The sequence below is a fragment of the Nanorana parkeri genome, unplaced genomic scaffold (genome assembly GCF_000935625.1).
Source record: "Nanorana parkeri isolate BGI_ZX_2015 unplaced genomic scaffold, ASM93562v1 scaffold171, whole genome shotgun sequence".
NCBI lineage: Eukaryota > Metazoa > Chordata > Amphibia > Anura > Dicroglossidae > Nanorana > Nanorana parkeri.
The window spans coordinates 482,097-492,847 of NW_017306439.1; the positions used below are offsets into that span (position 1 = coordinate 482,097).

Sequence of the window (10,751 nt, forward strand, 5' to 3'; positions counted from 1 at the left end):
CCCCCCCCATTCCAAAAACCTCATGTGCTCAAGGCCTTCAAAACCCAATAAAATCTTCTCTGATAACGATTCTTCTCGACTTGGCTGTGAATGGCCATAAAACACGCGGAACGCAGTCTACCACGGGATAAACGGCTGGCTTTATTGTCGGGTTGGCTTAGACGCTTCGCTTTCATATACCTTTTTGATGTGAGCGAGCATGTTCTTCTCGCTATTAGAAAAGTCTGTGCTCTTCCCAGGCCCGCAGGCACCGAGGGATGGTCTCATTTCTCCTTCCTCCTCCTAATCCAATGACAAGCCCCAACATCTGTATTGGAGTCTGTCAGATAATCATAATTGCTGGTGGAGTCATTCATCTTTCACTTTTGGCTGCGTTCTCTGATGCAGATTATTGTATTAAATACAAGTCAGCTTGGCGTTTACAGCCCCCCAAAAAAGTGGCGGCGTGATTGAGCGACGCAAGTAACGCGTGTTAAAGTAGATGTAAACCCGTCCTGAATGACGTTTAGCTTGCTCTGTACGCTGTGTATCGTAAACTGTTGTCACTTTTAGATCAAATCCTTGTTTTCATGGGTTTTTTTCGTCCTTTGTGCCGTCTCAGGGCTCCTAAACTCCTGCAGCCTCTATGTAGCCACTTTCTGGTCTACATGCACCCCAGAGATGGCTGCATGGTATTTCTTAGGGGGCGGGGTTATTGATAACAGTGGGCCTTGTCTGTGTAATGTTTGATGAAACTGCCACTTGTAGTCACCATTGCAGGTTCATGTGACTGGGTGACAATGCAGCGTTTTGGAGACATGGACAGAGCTTTGTCACCTTAGAACAGGAAGAGCCTGAACAAGGACTTCCATGGCGGGATCACCAGGAATTATTCTGAAACGCCCACTCCTCCAGACTGGCCTCCACCCATCAAGGCTTTTTGATATTTGCATAACTCAACAGCCAACCCACTGCTTGCATCAGGGCCGAGAGCTCATGAGCCATTACGTCAGACCAGGAAAATACAATTATAAGCAGATTAAACTTTAGCTTTAAATGTTGTTGTAATGAAAGATGCGATCTGTTACCCTTTTTTTTTTTTTGCTTCATGTTCTTTTTGTTTTATTACAGCGACATCCAATGGAACACTAGCGGGCCTGGAGAACCGGGAAGGAGGAGTGTGCCAGACACGATTCATGAAAATAGTCATGAAGGTTGGGCAAGGTGCGTGATCTGATTGCAGCTCTTTAATAGTTTTTTTATTTTTTTTTCCTATGTTGGAACAAATGCAGAACTGTAACATTTTAAACTAGTTCCCATTTAGGTTCATAGGGGACCATTATGAGCACTTGCCTAGGTGTTCAGTGACATCACTGCCTCCAATGTGAGATCCTGGGAACACCGAGGAGCTCTGATCTTATGTGAAGTCCCTAGGGAAGGCCCAACAATGTCACCCCTCACCTATGGATGGAAGGCAGAGCTTTAATTTATATGCAAAGTTCACTTGATTCCATGTGATCTGAACTTCATCCCGCTCCAATTTGTGAAGTTAGGACACATTAAAGCCAATGTTAGGCAAAGTAAAAGGAGAGCTTTCCTCCCTGGGGGGCAAAAGGTCCCAAGAAATGCCCAGCAATGGGGGTAACAAGAGCCTCCCCATAATGTAGAACTGTGTGCCTAAGCAGCAGTCCACCATGTTCAAGTGCTGTCCCATTGTGCACAGAGTAGTTCTGTGGACATTTGGGAAGTTGAAACTTGGCCTATTTCGGCGACTCTGCATGGAGATCTGGCTGGTGGCGTGTGAGTACAGCATGCATAGGAAGGCTCCTTCAAAGACAGTCCTAGTACAAGGTCACGTTAAACAAACCCTGTTGTGGGGGGGCAAAGGGTCACATGCAGTCTCCTATATTTCCCTGTGGCAGCCCATTGCTCGGCTATTCTTCTGGCCAAAGCTCTGACACTAGTGGCAGCCTGGTTGGCCAATCAGTTGGTGTGGGGGGGGGGGGGGGGTGACCAATGTCTTAATGCAGAGGCTGTGCATGAACAGCCTGAGATTTGGCCAAGACGGGAAGGTTCAGTTGGCAGTTCCAAGTTTGGTTAGATGCTCTTAGTTTTATCCACAAGGCTTGGCCTTCGCCCACAAGGCTTGGGCTTCATCATAGAGGTCTTCTCTTTAGGGTTTGTGCAGTCTGTGAGGCATAGGATTAGCCCCAGCTCCTAATCTTCCTTGAGGGTCACCCAAATTTGGGGCCTGGGAGCAGTGTACCCCATATGTGTTCCTTCAAAGTAACATCTCAAAGGCTGCAAGAGCTTCTGAACAGCTTGGCTTTTTCCCATCACAATGTATGCTTGGAAATTCCTTAAGTGGGGTCTTCCTGAGCGGAGATACTTGATTGATGGGTGTGGTGCTGGGGGGGTTCTTAAAATTGAAAAAGTGAATTCATGTACCAAGTAGACAACGGTTGTCCGTGTCTTGAGATCCAATCACGTTGAGGGTTTGTGATGGTCTAAAGTAATTTTCCCCTTGTCTAGACCCCAACGCAGTATCGCCAGAGCTAGTCTCTACAAGCCGGCCTAGAGTTGATGGTGGAAAGCAGGCGACACCCGGCCCATGGAACGATGTGGTGGCAGGAGGAGACCCTGGCAAGCCAGGTAAGACTTGCTTCAGCAGCTCAATGACTGGAATGTTGTCTGCTTTCACTTAGAGGAACTTTGGGCACAATAAAATATTACATTTGATGCCATCTGTCACCAGCGTTAATACAATGTGGTCTGTTCTGCAGTGAGATCATGCAGCAGTGTTGTCACCTTGTGGACAGGGGGAGTCTTGCATGACCTGTAGTTCTAAATGGACAAACAAAGGTCCAACGTCTTGGGGATACCGGTTCGGCTACAACTGTCGAAGTGGGGTATTCCCATTGTCCTACTGAACAGGCTCCCCTTCACTTCCTGATTTAGACACACAAAGGCCACAAAGTAACCTGATGGGGGTCATCCTGTCCCTTTTGAGGGGGGGGGGGGCTGGGGGGAATTTTTTTGGCTTTATATAGACTTCACCAAAAACCTATCGTTAAATGTAATTGTCTTTTGGTTGCAGATACTGTGAATCAGTCAGATAATCCCTCCGGGGGAGGGGTCGAAGGCTTCTTCAGCTCAAAGATCGCTGTGTTCGCTGCCATCGGGGCCGGATGCGTCATCTTCATCCTCATCATCATCTTCCTGATCGTTCTGCTCATCAAGATCCGCAAACGCCACCGCAAGCACACGCAGCAGCGGGCAAACGCCCTGTCGCTCAGCACGTTGGCCAGTCCCAAGTGCAGCGGGAACGCGGGCACCGAGCCCAGCGACATCATCATCCCGCTGCGGACTACAGAGAACAATTACTGCCCGCACTATGAGAAGGTGAGCGGGGACTACGGACACCCGGTGTACATTGTTCAGGAAATGCCTCCTCAAAGCCCTGCAAACATTTACTACAAGGTCTGAGAAGGGAGGACGGGTGACTCAACCTTGCTCCCCGAACCGTGGGATGGTCAATCCGGCGCCAGGAGCACAGGCCAAAGGTCACTCTGCATAAGGGACTCTGGGAGACGGAGCAATAAGACTTACATTATCCCTATGTTAGGTATTTTTTTAAATATAGTTTGCCCCCCCCTCCCCCATATTGTTCTGCTCCCTTTTTTTGTCCGGGGGGAGGGCGGATTGGATCTGCTCCTGTCTGCACTTTGCACACCTGTGGCAGTTAACCCTTACTTGACCTAGGAGAGGCAGTATGGATTCTGTCTACCACAATGTGTCTTGTGGGGGAGGGGGCTTGACAATGCAGGTAGTATAGATTGTGAATTTGTTCAATTGTACGGCAGACCGGTGAGCTGTACCACGTATGAAGAGGGGTGGGAAGAAGCTTGGCAACCCATTGGGTTTGGTTCACTGGTTTCATGTGCACTGTACCCTCTTGACCTAGGCTTGTGCTGAAAGTGGCGTGCTTGCCTGGACTTTGACACATGGACCCCGCCTCGAGTATCTTCTGGGTAGAGCGAAGGTCGACCGTGCCCACCCCATCTTCAGCCAGAGCCATAGAGCGAGCAACAACTCCAACCACTCCTGCACCTGCACACGCCACACATACTACCTGTGTATGCATATGCACTTAATTGCACACTCCTTCCATTAGGCTGCGTCTCACCACGTGCTGCCCGTTGGTTATAATGTGATGAAGCTAAAGGTGTCTTGGCCATCAGCTGTTTGGAGAGTGGAGAACCACAAGCTATATGTTCCTGGCTGCCACCTCCTAACCCTGCACAGAAGCTACACTGGACTCTGCGTTGGAGTAATACTAAGGGCCAGCAACAAAGTCCTTTTGTAGTTTCCTAGACTGAACGTGTCCTGGAGTTGCTGACAATACTCAGGAATGGGTTTTAGGTGGTTTTCTAGGATTCTGTCCAGTATCGCCATCGGTGGTTTCACAATTCAGCCATTTGAGAAGCAGAATATGCAGGGGGTGTACCCTTTTGAAGGTTGGTGTGTACCACTATTTGGGCCTTGGCTTAGAGGTTGGTGTTTGGTGACCTAGACCAACGTTGCTATTGAGGTTCACCTTGTGTCCTGAGCACATTCATTGCCAAGGAACTGGGGTAGAGGGCCACGTGTAGGGATAGGCTTCATTCACGAACAGGCAGAAAGCTAGTTTGGTAAAACAGGCCGGGTTGTCCATGGGCTATGTCTTGTGAACACCAAGTAGTTAAGAAGTTCAGAATATTGTGTTCTGCAAGCTTTGGCGTTTGCATCAACTTCTTCCATGGCAGCTGCCCAAGAGCCTTTGGATACATGGCGTGGGGGGGGCGGCTGTTCAGTAAGGCCGGGGCAAGGAATACCAAAAGTGCAGATATGCCTGACGTCCTGTCCCTCTTACTCAAGCCTGAAAGAGTCTACAAGGGTTCATCCAACGCTGACCTCCTTGGCTCATGGCTCGTTTAGGTTGCCGGACTTTGGAACCCTTAGAAGAATGTACCGGCCCATTGTTTATTCGGCATGCGCAGTCAGAAAGCATCCTCCATATTAAAGTGTAGGTCTGGGCAGAATAGGGAGAAAAAAAAAAAATCACCGCTCTGCAATACATGCATACACCCTCATGCTGTATTCCTTTAAAGATCCTTCAAGAGCAGGAGGTTGTGTAATCCACGTATTGTATAGATCTACTGAGATTTTGTCCGGACATACACTTTAAGTCGCTCAGTGCAGTCTAATGTGAAATGTATGTACATGTGGTTCACACATGGAAACCCTTTATGCAAACGACTAAGCCCCCACCTGACCCCCCGTACCAGGTTGTCACACAAATATGCATTGAACATTCACATAGTGCAGTCTGTGCCTTTTTATAGACACGGGCTATATAACCAGAGGTGGTCCTGTGTTCCTCTATCTCCCACGTCTACCACGCTCCATAAAAGCAGACGTTCCTATCTTCCTTTCACAGCATTATACCCCTCCCCACCCCTTACACCCGTACCTATTTTTCTTTCTTCCCTCGATAATATCACCCACCACACATTTAACCCATTTTATGTTAAGTCCCCTCTTTTTGAAGGGCCCCGTGAAGACAGGCGAGAGATTCATGGCACCCCTATTCCTCCCTCTTGCTTTTTATTTGTACTTGCTCTTTTTTTCATGCTATTTTGGTTTTTGGAGTGCTACACCGAGGGCACATGCACATGCTTGTTCACTCCTCTGCACTTAAAACACACCCTGTTGTAAATCCTGTTGTGGAAGTGTTTCCTACATGCTTGCCTGAGCACAACGGGCCGAGTTGGGACATGTGCTGCACATCTGACTTTTTATTTTTATATTTTTTGCTCCATTATAATGGGAGATCATGAAGGGTTACATAAGGGACTGGCAACTACAATGTGGTGCGTTCACATCGGCTCTTTTAGGGCGTTGGACCACTTCAAGCTTGGGAGCCCCACCAGGCATTGCAGGTCTTTTGGTGGCATCTCAAAAAACAAAAATGCTCCGGACGGGGCAGGTGACCGAGGCCATGCATAAAGGGGTTGCTGCGTACCTCTCATCTTCCCTTTTCCTACTACCGGCACCTCCGGTGCATCTTCCCTTTTTGGGGCAGCTCCTGTGCCCGGTTTTTACATGCTATGCAGAGTTGGATCCTGAGGTCCTTTTTTTTTTTTTTGTATCGAGGCAGATTAAGGGCTTGTGTGCTTTAAGGCGGCAGCTGTCTGTCTGCCGGAGAAGGGGCCGTGAGACGTCCAGTCTCGTGTGACCAGGAAAAAAAAGGCCTTAAAATAGAATATAAAAAGCACCACACACCCGACCCCTCCACCCCACGTCCAGTGCGGTTTTGATGCTGTAGTTTTAATTTTGACCATAGCGCGGGGCCTGCTGTTCTTTTTTTATTTTGTCCCAGAAGAGGCCAAAAACATCTTTTAAGCACACGATCTGAAGACGAGCCGCCGTGTTATCGGCGCTTTATCTTTTGACGCCTCTGTAAATATATGTATTCAATTCTGCGCCGCCAACCGGTTTCATTATTCTTGTTTTATAAGCCGCTTTCTGCAACTGAGTCCCGGGATGGGAGCCGGCCGGGTAGCTAAATAATTCAAAGGCCTCCGTCGGCGGAATCCTATTAGATGCTGCTTCGCCATTTCCCGGCTCGTTAGTTTGGTCGGCTGAATTGTATCCCATTTTTTGCAGATTTTTTTTTTTGTAGATTCAGACCCCCGAGCAACTTTGTACATATTGTGAAAATAAAAAAGGTGAAATTTTTAAATTTTATTGGCACCTTTTTTTTTTTTTATTTTGTTCAGCTTTCTGAAACTGATTTTTTTTTTTCCTTCTGTACCTACAGAGAATTAACTTTGATATTTTTTGTAAATAAAGTGTTTTTGAAAAGCAAAACAAATACTGTAAAACTTTTTTTTTTTTGTATAAACAAATTTTCGTTTTTTGTTTTTATTAGTCTGAATAGATTTTTTTAACATTAAATTCCCACGCATATCTTATTCAGACGCAAATCGAATGACGCACCCTGAAAATAAAGAAAAATGTATTTGCAGGATATGAAGCAGGCTTCAGTTGAAATAAAATGGTAGCAGAGCATATGACTCCTGTATGATCTTGTGTACTTGCCTGAGAAGGGGGGGATGTAGATAATCTAATGTATGGGCTAGACCACTTGTGTGTTGGGAGTGGCCGGGGCTGGCGCACCATGTGGGCAAACAAGGGTTTTACCTGTTGTCTTGTGACCAGTAATTGGGAATTTTTTTTGCACTCTTGCTAAAAAAAAATTTCTTTATAAAATCTGGATGCTCCCCAATGGGAAGAGTAGAATTCCAGTCCCGCTCCTTTAACTTACCCTTGGTAAACAAGGAGCTGGGCTTCGGTAGTCTACATAAAATGAAGAGGTCTGTTATGGGATTCCCGCCAAGTTAAAGATGGTAAACCCTTTGTAAAGTGACTCCATTGCCATTTGTGCAAAGATGCACCTTGTAAAAGACCTTTAATAGCTTCCTGTCCAGCTGCCTGCTCCACCAACCTTCGTTCTTGAAAGCTATTGTTGCCGAAAAGTCTTGAGTGTCCAAAACCTGATCTCTGCTGCCCGTTACAGGTGTCGGTAGTTATGGAGCAGTCAGCAGAATGGGAAGGGGCAAGGCATTGGACACTTCATGTTGTGGGTGCCTGGTCACCTTCAGCACCCTGTGGTTCCATCTGCCAACCACGCCTCTTCAGGATGCAGTAGTTATGGAGCAGTCAGGAGAATAGTGGGGACCAGGCATTGGACACTTCGCGCTGTCTGGTCACCTTAGCATGCTGTGTCGCCACAGGACATGGTAGTTTTGCGCAACCTGTGGAATGGGGAGGGCAGGCATTGGACACTTCTGGAGGTGGTGGGTACTTGGTCACCCTCAACATGCTGTGGTTCCATCTGCCAGCCACTACATCTCTACCGGACGCAGCAGTTATGGAGCAGTCAGCAGAACGATTGGGACCTAGCACCAGGCGCTTCTGGAAGTGTTGGTTGTCTGGCTCCCTTCAGCATTCTGTGGTTCCATCTGCTGGCTGCCATGTCACTACAGGATGCAGTCGTTATGAAGCAGATGGTGGGACCAGGCATCATGCACCCCTGGAAGGGGTGGGTGCCTAGTCACCTGCAACATGCTGTTGTACCATCTGTCAGCCACCACATCTCTACAGGGCAAAGTAGTTATGGAGCAGTTGGCACAATGGTGGGGTTCCAGGCATAAAATACTTCCGGAAGTGGCAGGTGTCTAGTCACCTTCAGCATGTTGTGGTTCCATCTGCTGGCCACCATGTTCACATAGGACTCGGTGGTTGATGGGGACCCAAGTTCTGTCACCTTGAAATGCATTAGATACTGCATAATATTTGATTGGCAAAGTTGGCAGCGGGACAGATAATGAAGTTTTCTTTTACAGGCGGCATTTATGTATTTTCTTTTGATGGTGGCAGTTGCTGTTATACTTTTTGCATTGAAGTTCACCAGTACTTGGGAGATTCTAGGCTTTCCCCATGACTGGTCATGCAACTCAAGACACTAGATGTGCTAGGTATACTGGGGGGGTCATGTGGCATTCGGACACATTGTAGTCGTACATCAACACATAAATGTACTTGCCCTGTATCATGAATTGGTGTCCTGAATGCTTTGACTGAAAAATAAAGGGTCCACCCAGGAGAAAAGGCAAAAGCGTGACACGAGGCACACAACCAAGACCTCCGTAATGTTCCAGCTATTACCCAGAGCATTCTGTATTGGTACAAGAGCATGGTCATACCTGACCCCCTTTTGACTATCTGTAGCCTAGTTATACCATCCCCGGTCTGCCCTCAGCTTCACTCCAGCCTCACCCACACGGACCTGCTGCAGGCTTTTCTACATTGGGTCAATTTTGTATGTTTTGAGGAGATTGTGTTCATGATAAGGACCGTAGCTGTAGCAGACTGCATTTCCTATATAGTCTGGGGGGGAGGGGGGAATGGAGTTTTATGATTCTAGTCAATAACCATTAACTGCCTGATTTCTAGAATTTAATAAAAGCTAACAGTATAAAAAAAAGGACCGCTTCATAAGAATGAGCAGACATGGCCTCGTCGTATGGAACGACTTGGACTGCAGCACAGTTGTTCCCCGCCCTGGTTTTCTTTGTGTGTGTGTGTATATGTGCATATGTTGCTATAAAAGGTTGAACACCGGGCAAGGGTCTAGCAAGGTGTCCTGATCACATTCGCTGCATCTCTCAGGCAATGGAGGGTGGCCAGCTTCCCAGAATCCTTCAGTATCCCTGCTGTCTGTCACCTCTTGACTCCTCCTCCTTTCAGCTTTTGCGGTTAAACCGAAATAGAACACCGTTAAATAAAGTAGGGTAAACACTTTTTTTTTTTTATATATATGTTTGTTTGGTTTTTTTTTTCTTTTACATTTGGACTGTGCCTTTTAGACCCCGAATTCTCGGACGGAGCTTCCCGCTCCAACCCGCTATGCACGCCATTTCATGTCCGAGGCCTCTCCGCTGGGACGCTTTGTCTCATATCGCCTGGCGCAGGAGGCGGGGTTCGATTCCATAGTTTTTTAGGGAAGCGATTTCCGTGCACACATTGTTTTCACTGTAAGCCACATACTCTAGTAACGCCTCCTGTTTCTTGCTCATCATTCCTCAGGCACTTTGTAATATTTTAATTTCTTTCTTTTTTTTTTTTTAATGACTTACCACTTTTACGTTGTTTCCTCTTTTGAAATACATTTGCCCTACAGCTCTGCAGTTTAAACTTCACCCCATGTCCATGTTTAATGCCTGGAACTCCAGTTCCCTGGAGCTATGTTGGAATCCTGATATATTGTTAAATAAAGTTTTTTTCCTATGGAAATGGATGGCTTGTGTTTTTTTTTTTTTTGTTTTTTTTTTTATTTCCTGATGTATGTTATAAGGCAAAGGTTTCTGAACACCTGACCATCACCTCTACACTGAATGTGGTCACCCCTCTAAATGATTGAGTTCCAGGGTGCAGAGACGGGTGTAGACGTTTGTTCCAGCCTTGGGGTAACCGTTTGGTGAAGACCCTTTTGTGTTCCACCATGACTGTCCCCTGTGTACAAAACCAGCTCCATAAAGACATGGTGTGACCAGTTTGGTGTGGAGGAACTAGAGTGTCCTGCACAGAGCCCTGACCTCAACCCTACTGAACACCTTTGGGATAAATTGGAACACTATTTGGGAGCCAGGTGTTATCATTCAACAGTAGCTAAAGAGTGTTTACTTCAAAGGATGCTGCACATAAAGTGTATGATGGACTTCCATCACCTACAGTGATGTGAACCCAACATGCTTGTTGACTCATGACTATTACACTACACTATATTACCAAATGCATGCGGACCCCCCCCTCCCTATGATGGAGTTCAGGTGTCTTCAGTGAAGGTTCTGTTGCTGCTACATCTGGAACGGAAAAGGATGAAGACCCTTTTCTGTTCCACCGTGACTGTCCCCTATGTACAAAGCCAGCTCCATAAAGTCATGGTTTGACCAGTTTGGTGTGGGGAGCCCTGACCTCAACCCTACAACACCTTTTGGCATGCCAGGTCTTCTCATCCAACATCCGTACCTGACCTCACAAAAGGGTGAAGACCCTTTTCTATTCCACCATGACTGTCCCCTGTGTACAAAGCCAGCTCCATAAAGACATGGTGTGACCAGTTTGTGTCCTGCACAGAACCCTGACCTCAACCCTTCTGAACACTG

At 47.0% G+C, this 10,751-nt stretch overlaps 1 protein-coding gene across 1 annotated transcript in view; it reads left to right on the plus strand.

Annotated features, from left to right (window-relative positions):
- Positions 1–4,467, plus strand: part of EFNB1 (ephrin B1) — a 65,867-nt gene extending 61,400 nt beyond the window's left edge. Inside the window, exons 3-5 of the mRNA XM_018554749.1 lie at positions 1,111–1,203; positions 2,512–2,631; positions 3,077–4,467. Coding sequence (XP_018410251.1) covers positions 1,111–1,203; positions 2,512–2,631; positions 3,077–3,465 — 602 coding nt within the window. The 3' untranslated portion in view covers positions 3,466–4,467. The remainder of the gene's footprint in view (positions 1–1,110; positions 1,204–2,511; positions 2,632–3,076) is intronic.
- Positions 4,468–10,751: the final 6,284 nt, after the last annotated feature.